The 15,869-nt window shown below is 45.1% G+C and overlaps 1 protein-coding gene across 2 annotated transcripts in view; it reads left to right on the forward strand.

Moving 5' to 3' along the window:
- LOC143785680 (lysine-specific demethylase 8-like) overlaps nucleotides 1-15,387 on the forward strand; it is a 30,925-nt gene extending 15,538 nt beyond the window's left edge. For both annotated transcript variants that reach the window (XM_077274739.1, XM_077274740.1), the window contains 3 exons: nucleotides 8,185-8,333; nucleotides 12,813-12,906; nucleotides 12,993-15,387. In XM_077274739.1, coding sequence (XP_077130854.1) covers nucleotides 8,185-8,333; nucleotides 12,813-12,906; nucleotides 12,993-13,157 — 408 coding nt within the window. In that variant the 3' untranslated portion in view covers nucleotides 13,158-15,387. The remainder of the gene's footprint in view (nucleotides 1-8,184; nucleotides 8,334-12,812; nucleotides 12,907-12,992) is intronic.
- Nucleotides 15,388-15,869: the final 482 nt, after the last annotated feature.

Genomic DNA, 15,869 nt, shown 5'->3' on the forward strand with positions numbered 1-15,869 from the left:
GGCGAGGGGTAATGTGACCGCCACTATCTGTCTGCACAAAGATGGCGGCGGTCTGATTTACGGCGCCTGCACGAATTACGCTCAGGCGCAGTGAATCATTCGGCTGATCCCGGTGGCAGATGCACAACGTATCGACAGGCAGAGGAAGCCGGTCACATTAAAGGGGTTTTCCCACTAACCAAATGTTCATTTTAAAAATAGTCTGTCTGACCGTGTACGGAGCATACCACATCTTCTGGGCAGGGGAGGAAGCAAAAGACAATACTGACATTACAGCAGGGGATCACAGAGGATTCATTTTGTGAGGTAAAATATTTCACTGACTGTTTTTAAACAATATCTTACCTCACAAAATGTATCCTCTGCGATCTCCTGATGTAATGTCAGTATTGTCTTTGAGGGGAGAACACAGCAGAGGAAGGAGAGAGACGGGGGGGATAGCACATGTGGTAGACAGGTCAAAGAAGAGAGCACAGACGGGAGAAGTCAGCACCTGGGGAAAGAGAGTGGATAGGTGGGTGAGCACATGGGGGGGGGGGGGGGGGGGGAGAGATTCTCAACGCTGCAAAGCCTGCCCCATCGTGACATTACCGCCCTCCCAACGTGATAGCATCCGGCCTCCATCTAGTATTTCTATAAAGGGTTTCTTTTTTTTTTAAATTCTTTATTTAAATTTTCAAGTAACATAATCAAAATATCAAAACATTTATGCTCACAAGTACATCTCTATTATATATAGGTACAAGAGAGACATGGAACACTGAAAGCAACAGGAGTTCAGTGCAAATATAGCTTGAAGTAGACAAATGAGCATAAAAAACATAAATCAGACTGGTTCAGGCCTAGAAAAGATAGCCTAAAATTGGATTATTAAACATATAGAGTAAGTAAAGGCCATAGGGTGTGACGGTAGGAAGTTTTCGCAAGCATTTTATTCACTTCTGGAAGTGAGGAAGGACATGAGGCTCATATAGAAGGTAAGTCAGTCAAAAAGGCAGGATAGCCAAGGTGGTGGGCACGGCCACGGCGAGGCATCATAGAACCCCGGGGAGTAGAGAGGGAGGGGGGGGGGGGGAGAAGTCATTTATTGCAATGAGTGTCTATACAAGTGAAAATGGGTTCATGGGGGGGGGGGGGGGGTCATGGGAAGGGGCGGCCAAAACCGCCTGAATGTTGTGAAAATTCAATCCAGGGAAGCCAAGAGTTATGAAACTTCTCGTGTGAACGAGATTCCCAGCTAGAAAGTTCTTCCAGACAAAATAAGTCTTGGACCTTTTGAGGTCCATTCTTTCAGTGTTGGGGAAACTGATTGCCTCCAGTGTGTAGAAATCAAATGTTTGGCAGCTGCAACTGGTATGGGGAGCAGCTCGTGTTTCCCTGGATTAAAAGTTGTGGAAGGGAGGGAAAGCAATACATCCTGGGGAGTCAGGTCTCGTGACATTAGACCCATGTTGTGTAGAGATTTATTGATGTCAGTCCAGAATTGTGCTAGTTCCGGGCAGGACCAAAAGATATGCAGAAGAGTCCCCGTAGATTGGGAGCATCTCCAGCATAATGGGGAGTCCCTTAGTCCAAAGTGGAAAAGTCGCTCTGGGGTTCTGTACCACCTAGAAAGAATTTTAAATGTGTTCTCTTGTAATAAGATACATCTAGAAAACCCGTGGGAGTTGGCAAGTACCTGTTTAGTTTCTCGGGGGGATAGTGTAATTTTTAATTCTGTCTCCCAGGAAGAGAGATAAAGTGGCTTAAATTGATTTGGGGATTTTAAAAGATTAGCGTATAACTTAGAAACCAACCTGGTGATTGGCGATTTCAGCCTAATCAGAAATTCTAGCCATAACCAGTCCGGGGGTTGTTTCTCGATTAATTTGAGTTTCGACATGATATGTCTAATGTGGTTTTTCTGAAGAAGGTTGGAGGGTTGTTTAGTTGCGTTAGACGGCCAATTGTCAGTGTATTGAATCTGTTTGGACAGAAAGTGAGAGATTGTGACATTAGGCAGGGAATCCCAAAGTCCGAAGGCATCTACGTAGTTAGGGTCTGTTAGCCAGGGAGTGACTTTGAGCGGAATATTATCGAGAAAATGGCACAATGGAGGACGGTTTGGGATAAGGGTACGTCTAATAGATAAGGTGTTAAAAAGTATGTCGTCAAATTTTTGTTGCGGGGGAATGGTAGATGTCCAGATATACCGATCAGCCCCTTTACCCAAAAGGGCCAGCTCGAGTTGTGTGTTTAGGTTATCCGGGTTAGGTTTAACTAAGTTTATCCATCTAGCAAGGTGGATTGCTTTGTGGTAGGTGCGAAAATCAGGCAAACCGAGACCACCCTCGCCTTTGGGTAAAGAGAGGATTTTTAGAGGGAGTCTAGCTTTTTTATATTTCCACACAAACTGAGAGACCAATTGGTTAATTGAAAGAAAGAAAGAGTTAGGAAGAGTTATAGGGACCATATTCATGATGTAGAAAATTTTAGGAAAGATGTAAAAATATTTAGAATTGAGAGTCCTCAGTGGTTGATACCTTTTAATGGCTAAAGGTACCTTCACACTAAACTATATCGTTAGCGATCCGTGACGTTGCAGCGTCCTGGCTAGCGATATCGTTTAGTTTGACACGCAGCAGCGATCAGGATCCTGCTGTGATATCGCTGGTCGTTGAACAAAGTTCAGAACTTTATTTGGTCGTCAGACCGGCGTGTATCGTCGTGTTTGACACCAAAAGCAACGATACCAGCGATGTTTTACACTGGTAACCAGGGTAAACATCGGGTTACTAAGCGCAGGGCCGCACTTAGTAACCCGATGTTTACCCTGGTTACCAGTGTAAAATGTAAAAAAACAAACAGTACATACTCACCTGCGCGTCCCCCGGCGTCCGCTTCCCACACTGACTGAGCGCCATAAAGTGAAAGTACAGCACAGCGGTGACGTCACCGCTCTGCTGTTAGGGCCGGCGCTCAGTCAGTGCAGGAAGCGGACGCCAGGGGACGCGAATGTAAGTATGTACTGTTTGTTTTTTTTACATTTTACGCTGGTAACCAGGGTAAACATCGGGTTACTAAGCGCGGCACTGCGCTTAGCAACCCGATGTTTACCCTGGTTACCCGGGGGCCTCGGCATCGTTGGTCGCTGGAGAGCGGTCTGTGTGACAGCTCTCCAGCGATCAAACAGCGACGCTGCAGCGATCGGCATCGTTGTCGCTATCGCTGCAGCGTCGCTTAGTGTGACGGTACCTTAACTGAAAGGATGGTAACAAATTGCCAGGAAGATGTAGGATTTTATAACATTTATCCTACCTATCCAAGATAGATATGGAAGGTCATACTTTTTTAAGTCTAGTTGTAGGTTGGCTAAGAGGGGGATGTAGTTATACTTATAAAGGGAGGAAGGGTCAGCCGGTAAGTAGATTACAAGGTATTTTAATTTGTCTACAGGCCAGTTAAAGGGGGTGTCTTTTTTAATATTGAGACATCTGTGGTGTTTGCCGAGATATTTAAAGCTTCTGACTTGTTCATATTTATTTTAAAGTTATAAATCTCACCAAATTCTGCAAATAGTGACATAAGTCTGGGGAAAGATGAATCTGGGTTAGTGGTTAGAAGTAGGAGATCATCAGCGAAAGCAGCCACCTTAACCTCTGTCTCGCCCACCTTAAGGCCTTTAATATCATTGTCTTGCCTTATTCTTTCCATCAGGGTTTCCATAACCACTATAAAAAGGGAAGGGGAGAGAGGACAGCCCTGTCTGGTGCCATTACGTATTTTAAAGGGTTCCGAGAAGATCCCGTTGACCCCGACTCTAGCAGATGGATCCACATAAAGGGACATAATGGCGTCTATGAAAGGGGGCGGGAAGGCAAATTTTTGTAATGCGCAGACCATATATTGCCAGCTGATCCTGTCAAACGCTTTTTCAGCGTCAGTTGACAGGATGGCCAGCGGCGTCCTGGTCATTCTGGCGTAAGAAATAGCATGTAGAACTTTTACAGAATTGTCTTCGCCCTCGCGGCCTCTTACAAACCCCACTTGGAAGGGTCTTTTTTTTTAATGGGAATATGGTTTATCATATCTTTGCGGAACACTAATACTGCTACGTTCAGTATTTGGTCAGTAGTTTACATCAGTATTAGTAAGGCAAAACGAGGAGTGGGAGAAAAATACAGAAGTGGTGACGTGTTTCTATTATACTTTCCCTCTGATTGTTCCACTCCTGGTTTTGGCTTACAAATACTGAGGTCAAATAGGGAACTTGGCCTAAAGGCCCCGTCTCACATAGCGAGATCGCTGCTGAGTCACAAGTTTTGTGACGCAACAGCGACCTCAGTAGCGATCTTGCTATGTTTGACACGTACCAGCGACCCGGCCCCTGCTGTGAGATCGCTGGTCGTGTCGGAATGGCCTGGACCTTTTTTTGGTCGTTGAGGTCCCGCTGACATCGCTGAATCGGTGTGTGTGACACGGATTCAGCGATGTCTTCACTGGTAACCAGGGTAAACATTGGGTTACTAAGCGCAGGGCCGCGCTTAGTAACCCGATGTTTACCGTGGTTACCAGCGTAAAAGTAAAAAAAAAAAAAAAAAACGTACATACTCACATTCCCTGGTTACCCGGGGACCTCGGCATCGTTGGTCGCTGGAGAGCGGTCTGTGTGACAGCTCCCCAGCGACCACACAGCGACAAAACAGCGACGCTGCAGCGATCAGCATCGTTGTCTGTATCGCTGCAGCGTCGCTGTGTGTGACGGGGCCTTAAGAGTTCTTGCTGTCTTCATTAACCCCTTAATCCCATTGGACGTACTATCCCGTCAAGGTGACCTGGGACTTAATTCCCAGTGACGGGATAGTACGTCCAGCGCGATCAGCTGCGCTCACGGGGGGGGAGCGCGGCCGGGTGTCAGATGACATCCGGCACTATGTTCCAGGAGCGGTCACGGACCGCCCCCGGCACATTAACCCCCGGCACACTGCGATCAAATATGATCGCAGTGTTCCGGCGGCATAGGGAAGCATTGCACAGGCAGGGGGCTCCCTGCGTGCTTCCCTGAGACCCTCGGAGCAACGCAATGTGATGGTGTTGCTCCGAGGGTCTCCTACCTCCTTCTCCCTGCAGGCCCCGGATCCAAAATGTCCGCGGGGCTGCATCTGGGTCCTGCAGGGAGGTGGCTTACCAAGCGCCTGCTCAGAGCAAGCGCTGGTAAGCCTGCAGGAGTGCACGTCAGATCGCTCATCTGACACAGTGCTGTGCAAACTGTCAGATCAGCGGTCTGACCCTAGAGTATCATGCCCACCCCTGGGGCAATGTTATAATGTAAACAAAAAAAAAATTTAGATGTGTAAAAAAAAAAAATTATATATATTATAATTAAAATTATATATATATAATATATATATCCATTTTATATATATATCCATTTTACCAAACGCCGAACGGTATAAACGCCCCCCCCAAAAAAAATAAATTCATGAATAGCTGGTTTTTGGTCATACTGCCTCACAAAAATCAGAATAAAAAGCGATTAAAAAAGTCACATCCCCGAAAATGTTACCAATAAAAACGTGAACTTGTCCCGCAAAAAAACAAGAGCTCACATGACTCTGTGAACCAAAATATGGAAAAAATATAGCTCTCAAAAAAATGTGGTAACGCAAAAAAAAAAATTGCAATAAACATCTTAGTGTGTGACGGCTGCCAGTCATAAAAATCCGCTAAAAAACCCGCTATAAAAGTAACTCAACCCCCCCTTCATCACCCCCTTAGTTACGAAAAATTTTAAAAATGTATTTATTTCCATTTTCCCATTAGGGTTAGGGCTAGGGTTAGGGTTTGGATTACATTTACGGTTGGGATTAGGGTTAGGGGTGTGTTTAGATTAGGGTTTCAGATAGAATTGGGGGGTTTCCACTGTTCAGGCACATCAGGGGCTCTCCAAACGGGACATGGCGTCCGATCTAAATTCCAGCCAATTCTGCATTGAAAAAGTAAAACAGTGCTCCTTCCCTTCCACACTCTCCCGTGCGCCCAAACAGGGGTTTAGCCCAACATATGGGGTATAAGCGTACTCGGGACAAATTGGACAACAACTTTTGGGGTCCAATTTTTCTTGTTACCCTTGGGAAAATAAAAATTTGGGGGGCTAAAAAAACATTTTTGTAGGAAAAAAATGATTTTTTTATTTTCACGGCTCTGCGTTATAAACTGTAGTGAAACACTTGGGGGTTCAAAGTTCTCACAACACATCTAGATAAGTTCTTTGGGAGGTCTAGCTTACAATATGGGGTCACTTGTGGGGGGTTTCTACTGTTTAGGTACATTAGGGGCTCTGCAAATGCAATGTGACGCCTGCAGACCAGTCCATCTAAGTCTGCATTCCAAATGGCGCTCCTTCCCTTCCGAGCTCTGCCATGCGCCCAAACAGTGGTCCCCCCACATATGGGGTATCAGCGTACTCAGGATAAATTGGACAACAACTTTTGGGGACCAATTTCTCCTGTTACCCTTGGGAAAATACAAAACTAGGGGCTAAAAAATATATATATATATTTTTTTCTTTTTTCACGGCTCTGCGTTATAAACTGTAGTGAAACACTTGGGGGTTCAAAGCTCTCACAACACATCTAGATAAGATCGTTAGGGGGTCTACTTTCCAAAATAGTGTTACTTGTGGGGAGTTTCAATGTTTAGGCACATCAGGGGCTCTCCAAACGCAACATGGCGTCCCATCTTAATTCCAGCCAATTTTGCATTGAAAAGTCAAACGACGCTCCTTCCCTTCCGAGCTCTGCCATGCACCTAAACAGTGGTTTACCCCCACATATGGGGTATCAGCATACTCAGGACAAATTGCACAACAACTTTTGGAGTACAATTTCTTCTGGTACCCTTGGGAAAATAAAAAATTGGGGGGGGGGGGGGGGGGAAAGTTCATTTTTGTGAAAAAATATTTCATTTTTCGGCTCTACATTATAAACTTCTGTGAAGCACTTGGTGGGTCAAAGTGCTCACCACACATCTAGATAAGTTCCGTATGGGGTCTACTTTCCAAAATAGTGTCACTTGTGGGGGGTTTCAATGTTTAGGCACATCAGGGGCTCCCCAATGCAACATGGCGTCCCATCTCAATTCCAGCCAATTTTGCATTGAAAAGTCAAATGGCGCTCCTTCCCTTCCGAGCTCTGCCATGAGCCCAAACAATGGTTTACCCCCACATATGGGGTATCAAGGTACTCAGGACAAATTGTACAACTTTTGGGGTCCATTTTCTCCTGTTACCCTTGGTAAAATAAAACAAATTGGAGCTGAAGTAAATTTGTGAAAAAAAAAATTAAATGTTCGTTTTTTTAAAAAAAAAAACATTCCAAAAATTCCTGTGAAGCACCAGAAGGGTTAATAAACTTCTTGAATGTGGTTTTGAGCACCTTGCGGGGTGCAGTTTTTAGAATGGTGTCACACTTGGGTATTTTCTATCATATAGACCCCTCAAAATGACTTCAAATGTGATGTGGTCCCTAAAAAAAAATGGTGTTTTAAAAATGAGAAATTGCTGGTCAACTTTTATCCCTTATAACTCCCTAACGAAAAAAAATTGTTTCCAAAATTGTGCTGATGTAAAGTAGACATGTGGGAAATGTTACTTATGAAGTATTTTGTGTGACATATCTCTGTGATTTAAGGGCATAAAAATTCAAAGTTGGACAATTGCAAAATTTCCGTTTTTTTTTCACAAATAAACGCAGGTAATATCAAATTTTACCACTATCATGAAGTACAATATGTCTCAATAAAACAATGTCTGAATTACCGGGATCCGTTGAAGCGTTCCAGAGTTATAACCTCATAAAGGGACAGTGGTCAGAATTATAAAAATTGGCCCGGTCATTAACGTGCAAACCACCCTCGGGGCTTAAGGGGTTAATATCACACGAACGGCTGAAAATTTCAATAAATGGTAAATTGGAAATGTGCTTGTTTTTATGCCCGATCTGTGAAGATGGGAATAAACTTTTCAAGAAAACTTCTTAAAAGATGAAATCTGGCAGAGACACATGAGCGAAGACCAGTCTATGATATTGGATCCAGAAGGACCAGATCTCTATGGAGAGATGAATCCCCTTTGGCACTGCTCGGAGATTGCAGACAGAAAGTTGCAACATATCTTTATTGCTTTTTCTTGTGTCTTGTGAACAGATACGTGAACTTAAAGAGGATATTAGTATTCCGGATTATTGCTGTCTCGGGGAAGGAGATGAAGATGAGATCACCATCAATGCTTGGTTTGGGCCGGCAGGGACAGTGTCTCCTCTTCACCAGGACCCTCAGCAAAACTTCCTGGCACAGGTGGGTTCCAAACATTTTTCCATTTTTATACACACACAAAAAAAGTTACCTTCTAAAGTGACGTCACTCTTCTGCTCCTGACGCTCTTGTGACCATATTTGTGCCACTGATGGGCTGCAGTTTGCACTGTTCTACCTAACCGAGATTAAGCTGCAGCCCATCAGCGGCCACTGATGGGCTGCAGCACTCACGTCACATAAACAATGTCATGAACTAGCTGTGGGCTGCAAAGCTCAGAGCTGAGGAGCTGTACCAGTCCTGTAGGAAATATGGTTATTTATTTATTTATTTATTTTGCTGTGCACATTAGAGACTGTGATAGTGGACAATCCCTTTAAATGTGTTTTATGGGGTTTAATTCTTGATTATTTTATATAACTGTTTATGACTTCTGATATAGCGGCTCTTGGGGCACAGTCAGACGGCCGTACCCATCCCATTAAATCTCCAAAGCATAGAAACAAATGCTGTAGGGGTAGGAACGCAGACGGCCAGTCCGAGGATTGCGAGTAATGCGGCCGTATGACTGCACCCTTTAGGCGCCAAGCGGAAATCAAAGCAGATCTGCGGTCATTTAACCCCACTAAATGCCACAATCGGAAGAGGTTGCAGCAATTTAAGATATTTGGCCGAGAGCTGACAGAGACCCCTCACTCTCCGTTACAAGCATTATACGGTAGAATAATGCTTTCCTGTGGTAATCTCTGTCCTCACATAAGTATCTGTTCCAAAGAAGACAGAAAAAAAATGTGATTTCAGTTGTATACCCTGTATTTCTTTTATTATTTATTTATATAGCACCATTGATTCCATGGTGCCGTACATGAGAAGGGGTTACATACAAATTACTGATATCACTTACAGTAAGCAAACAATTACAGACTGATACAGAGGGGTGACGACCCTGCCCTTGCGGGCTTACATTCTACAGGATGGTGGGGATGGAGACAATAGGTTGGGGGTTGTAGGAGCTCTGGTGTTGGTGAGGCGGCAGCTCCGGTAGTGGTGAGGAGGCAGCGGGGTCAGTGCAGGCTGTAGGCTTTCCTGAAGAGGTGGGTTTTCAGGTTCCGTCTGAAGGATCCAAATGTGGTTGATAGTTGGATGTGTTGGGGCAAAGAATTCCAGGATGGGGGATATTCTGGATAAGTCTTAGAGGCAGTTAGATGAGGAGCGGATAAGTGTGGAGGAGAGAAGGAGGTCTTGGGGAGGACTGGAGATTACGTGAGGGAAGATATCGGAAGATTAGTTCAGAGATATATGGAGGAGACAGGTTATGGATGGCTTTGTAGGTCAGTATTAGTAATTTGAACTGGATACGCTGAGGGAATGGGAGCCAGTGAAGAGACTTGCAGAGGGAGGAAGCAGAGGAGTAGCGAGGAAAGGACGGCTTCTGAATATATTTTTGAGCTGGAGGCGACAGGAGGTGGAAAGTGCTTGGATGTGCGGTTTGAAGGACAGGGCAGAGTCAAGGGTTACTCCGAGGCAGCGGACTTCCGATACGGGGGAAAGCGTAATGTCGTTAATTGCGATAGATAGGTCAGGTATGGAAGATCTATGGGATGGAGGAAAGATGATGAGTTCAGATTTGTCCACATTGAGTTTGAGGAAGCGAGAGGAGAAGGAGGATATGGCTGATAAACACTCTGGGATTCTGGACAGCAGAGAGGTGAAGTATGGGCCAGAAAGGTAGATCTGATTGTCATCAGCATAGAGGTGGTACTGGAATCCATGGGACTTTGAGTTGTCTCAATTCAAGTGTGTAGATTGAGAAGAGTAGGGGTCCTAGAACAGAACCTTGGGGGACTCCAACAGAGAGAGGGGGTGGTATGAGGAGGTAGTGTGGGAGTGGGAGACGCTGAATGTGCGATTGGAAAGGTATGAGGAGATCCAGGATAGGGCGAGGTCTTTGATGCCAAAGGAGGAGAGGATCTGTAGTAGGAGTCAGTGATCAACTCTGTCGAAAGCAGAGGACAGGTCTAGGAGGAGTACAGAGTATTGTCCGTTAGCACTGGCTGTGTAAGTAGGTCATTAGTGATTTTGGTCAGGGCTGTCTGAGTGATGGGGGGCGGAAAGCAGATTGTAGATTGTCAAAGAGCAAGTTAGGTGGGAGGGAAGTTCAGCGTGGATGTGCTGCTCCAGGAGTTTGGGAGCAGCAATATTGGGCGATGGCTGGACATAGCTGTTGGGTCGAGGGTTGGCTTTTTAAGGATAGGCGTGATTGTGGCATGTTTGAAAGCAGAAGGGAAGGTGCCAGAAGTTAGTGATAGGTTGAAGAGGTAGGTTAGGGATGGGATAAGAGTGGTGGTGAGGTTGGGGAGGGGATAGGATGGGGTCAAGCGCACAGGTGGTGAGGTGCGATTTGGAGAGGAGACAATTAAGCCCCCCTTCAGTGATCTTGGAAAGGGAGGTTATGGGGTTTGGGCATTGGTCTGGTATACAAAGGGGTTGTGGTGGTTGAACAATAAATACTTGCCTTGTTTGGTGCATCTTATTTTTAAAGTGTGTGGCAAAGTCCTCAGCAGAGATGAGGGAGGTTGGAGGGGGCAGTGGGGGCGGAGGAGGGAGTTAAATGTTTTGAATAACTGTTTGGGGTTTTAGGATAGGGAGGATACGGGGGTTGTGAAGTAGGCCTGTTTAGCAGAGGTGAGAGCAGATTTAAAAGCGAGTGTTGCCTGTTTGAATGCAGTGAATCCATCTTGCGAATGTGTTTTCTTCCAATGCCGCTCTGCAACCCTGGACAGTTGCAGGAGCTTTTTAGTGGTGTTAATGTGCCAGGGTTGTCTATTGATATGTCACACTCTGCCATGAACGAGAGGGGTGACCGTGTCAATAGCTGATGCGAGAGTGGCATTGTAGAAAGCAGTGGCAGTGTCTGTGTTGTGGAGTGAGGATATGGATGCTAGTGGTGTGTGTGTGTGTGTGGAAGTGGTGTGAGAGCGTGTGGTAGTCTAGGTGTGCGAGGTTCCTGCGTGGGTGCGCATGTTGCTGGACATGGGTGACCGGTGAGGAGGACAGGGATGAGAAAGTGAGCAGATGGTGGTCAGATAGAGGGAGAGAGGAGGTGGTGAAGTGTCAGTCTGTGTGGGTGGCTGCGGAGGACCACTGAGTAAGTCCAAAAGATGAAGTAAGGGACAGAAGTTTGGAGGCTGTTGACTGAGGGGTATCAGTGGGGATGTTGAAGTCACCCATGATGATGGTGGGAATGTCAGCAGAGAGAAAGTGAAGAAGCCATGTGGAGAATTGGTCAATAAAGGCAGTGGCCGGGCCTGGAGGTCGGTATATGACGGCCACTTGGAGGTTGGAGGGAGAGTAGATGCAGACAGAGTGGACTTCAAAAGAGGGGAGGATAAGAGAGGGTAGAGGTGGGATTGGGTTAAAGGTGCAGATAGAAGAAAGGAGAAGACCCAGTCCTCCACCATGTCTGTTGCCGGGGCGAGGGGTGTGGGTGAAGTGGAGGCCGCCGCAGCACAGCAGGGGAGGCGGTGTCAAAGGGTGTCAGCTAAGTTTCTGTGAGGCCGAGGAAGGAAAGCTTGAGAGAGAGAAAAAGGTCATGAATCGCATGAAGCTTATCGCAGATTGAGCGGGCATTCCAGAGTGCTCCAGAGAGAGAGGGAGCAGGGGGGTGGGCCTCAGACGCACAGGTTTTATGTTTAAAAGATTGCAGTAGTTTGTATTAGATAGGGAGCGATAGGAGGGGGTAGTCATGGGAGGTATGAGCTGTGGGGGTCCAGGGTTGGGAGATATGTCACCAGCAGTGAGGAGAAGCAGAGAAAGGGAGAGCAGGTGGGAGAAGGAGAGTGGCCGGCTTGTTTTATTAGGACAGATTTGAGGTTGAGGAGCAGGCTAGTAGAGGAGGACAGGTGGGGAGGTAAAAGTGCAGTGGAGATTATTTGGTTAGACGGTGCTGGGGTTTTTGGATAGCGAAAGAGAGCGAGAGGATTAGTGGAGCAAATACTGTAAGGGCATATGTAAACATGATGGAGTAAGATGGGTTAATAGCAAAGCTAGGTCCAAGTAATAAGAAGTGCCTACTCAGCAGACATACCCAAAAGAGACAGATACATAGAGTGGAGTCCTGACTCCTGCTGTTGAAATAACTGCGGCGTCTGTATGCTTAGCTGCGTGATGCTTTGTTGCAGGCATACACGTGCCTGACCCCACATGCGAGCACCTCTTAAGATGCTACTAAATTTATAGGACTGAGTAAAGGATCAGGTGAGAGGGATTGTGGGACCTGATTGGGGATAAATTAGCAAATGGCCAACACCCCGGGGGAGGTTACATGATCAAATGCACTGAGCCTGGCTACACACATATTATCTTGTGCAAGGAAGTGTTGGAGCATATCTCCTGTGACCCCAGCATGGATGTGCAGCAGTAAGTGTGTGTGTATATATAATATGTATTTTGTTTTGTAATTTTTTCAATTGGGAGGAAGCGGCCATGTTTTTGTAACTATATATTTTTTCTGTGCTGCTGATTGTAGGCAGGAAGTATCTTCGCTTATACCCGGTGAGTGAGACGGAGCGCCTGTACCCATTCGATAGCTCTCTTCTTCACAACACCAGCCAGGTAGGTGTCCTCCTCCACTTCCTCCTCCACCTATAACTTTCTGGTTTTCTATTACATCTCTGATCACGGCCTTTTCTCAATCTCAGGTTGACATTGACAACCCGGACACAGACCAATTCCCTGACTTTGTCCAGGCCGCTTATCAAGAATGTATCCTGTGCCCGGGGCAGATCCTGTTCATCCCAGTGAAATGGTGGCATTATGTGAAGGCTCTGGATATCAGTTTTTCTGTCAGTTTTTGGTGGTCTTGACCATCAACTTTCCTATTTGTGCATTTACTGTCCTTTTCCTATGCATTGTAAATGTGCACATTCGGGCTCATATGGGCACATGGAGTTTGCCTGAGCTGAATAAAACCAGGCGTAAGACCCGGGTACAATACTCCTGCCTGAATGAGGCCTAATGTTTATACACCACAGACTTGCCTATGGCAAGTCATATGTATTGTTCAAGAGGATCTACAGCAGAAATTCAGATTTAACCCATTAACTATTTGTGACATACAAAGTGTGGGTGTATAGAGCGGGCTCAGGTGCCGAGCCTGCTGCATAGAGGTCGGGTGCAGGCATGTGGCTCATATTGCTGATTTTTAACTATTACAATGTTGCTCAAAATGGCACAAATTATTGCTCAACAAAAAAAATCTCCAAATTTCTGGTCTTACCTTAACCCTTTCTGACCTCGGACGGGATAGTACGTCCGAGGTCAGAAGCCCCTCTTTGATGCGGGCTCCGGCGGTGAGCCCGCATCAAAGCCGGGACATGTCAGCTGTTTTGAACAGCTGACATGTGCCCGCAATAGGCGTGGGCTGAATCGCGATCTGCCCGCGCCTATTAACTAGTTAAATGCCACTGTCAAACGCAAACAGCGGCATTTAACTACCGCATCCGGACGGGCGGCCGGAAATGACGGCATCGCTGACCCCCGTCACATGATCGGAGGTCGGCGATGCTTCAGTATTGTAACCATAGAGGTCCTTTAGACCTCTATGGTTACAGATTCCCGGCAGCTGTGAGCGCCAGCCTGTGGTCGGCGCTCACAGCACACCTGCATTTCTGCTACATAGCAGCGAACAGCAGATCGCTGCTATGTAGCAGAGCCGATCGTGCTGTGCCCGCTTCTAGCCTCCCATGGAGGCTATTGAAGCATGGCAAAAGTAAAAAAAAAAAAAAGTGAAAAAAAGTGAAAAAAATAAAAAAAAAATCTAAAAGTTTAAATCACCCCTCTTTCGCCCCAATCAAGATAAATCAATAAAAAAAAAAAAAAAATCAAACCTACACATATTTGGTATCGCCGCGTTCAGAATCGCCCGATCTATCAATAAAAAAAAAGCATTAACCTGATCGCTAAACAGCGTAGCGAGAAAAAAATTCAAAACGCCAGAATTCCTTTTTTTGGTCTCCGCGACATTGCATTAAAATGCAATAACGGGCGATCAAAAGAACGTATCTGCACCAAAATGCTATCATTAAAAACGCCTGCTCGGCGCGCAAATAATAAACCCTCAACCGACCCCAGATCATGAAAAATGGAGACGCTACGAGTATCGGAAAAGGGCACAATTTTTTTTTTAGCAAAGTTTGGAATTTTTTTTCACCACTTAGATAAAAAATAACCTAGTCATGTTAGGTGTCTATGAACTCGTAGTGACCTGGAGAATCATACCGGCAGGTTAGTTTTAGCATTTAGTGAACCTAGCAAAAAAAGCCAAACAAAAAACAAGTGTGGGACTGCACTTTTTTTGCAATTTCACTGCACTTGGAATTTTTTTCCCGTTTTCTAGTACACAACATGCTAAAACCAATGATGTCGTTCAAAAGTACAACTTGTCCCGCAAAAAATAAGCCCTCACATGGCCAAATTGACGGAAAAATAAAAAGGTTATGGCTCTGGGAAGAGGGGAGTGAAAAACGAACACGGAAAAACTAAAAATCCCAAGGTCATATAGGGGTTAAAAAAAAAAAAAAAATCTACTATGATACTGCCCTATAAGTACAAATAATCGGAGTACTTACTTCAAAAAATTAACATGATTTTATTGATATAATAAGTAACATACAGAATCTTATACTCAAAAATGATTGAGAAAGGAAAAGATCGGATCCACAATAGAAGCCCTGGGAATAAGGGGTTGGAGTAAGAGGCAGTTCCACAAATTACACAAGTATACAGTATTGGAAGATCATGTAATCGTATGCTCTCCTAGTGCAAATGTAGTAATATTGCAACAATCAAAGTACTTGTGCTGAGAGGATCTACCATTATCAGTTTAGAATTGATGTGGAAAGCAAGGGCATAAAATCAATGTACTGCACGTACCCAAGTTATAAGGGTGGCACAACCCATGTTGTAAAGTGCCAGTGCACAGACCACAGAATTCCCAGGGGCCAATACTAGACGCATGTTTCCCCATTGAAAAAGCTTACGTGAGACGCGTGTCTGGGGACGGCCCTGGGAATTCTGTGGTGTGTGTGTGTGTGTGTATGTATGTATGTATGTATGTGTGTGTGTGTGTATATATATATATATATATATATATATATATATATATATATATATATATATATATATATATACATACATACATACATACATACATACATACATACATACATACATACATACATACATACATACATACATATACACACTCACTGGCCACTTTATTAGGTACACCTGTCCAACTTCTTGTTAACACTTAATTTCTAATCAGCCAATCACATGGCGGCAACTCAGTGCATTTAGGCATGTAGACATGGTCAAGACAATCTCCTGCAGTTCAAACCGAGCATCAGTATGGGGAAGAAAGGTGATTTGAGTGCCTTTGAACGTGGCATGGTTGTTGGTGCCAGAAGGGCTGGTCTGAGTATTTCAGAAACTGCTGATCTACTGGGATTTTCACGCACAACCATCTCTAGGGTTTACAGAGAATGGTCCGAAAAAGAAAAAAAATCCAGTGAGCG

Source organism: Ranitomeya variabilis, chromosome 7 (assembly GCF_051348905.1).
Source record: "Ranitomeya variabilis isolate aRanVar5 chromosome 7, aRanVar5.hap1, whole genome shotgun sequence".
NCBI classification, from domain to species: domain Eukaryota; kingdom Metazoa; phylum Chordata; class Amphibia; order Anura; family Dendrobatidae; genus Ranitomeya; species Ranitomeya variabilis.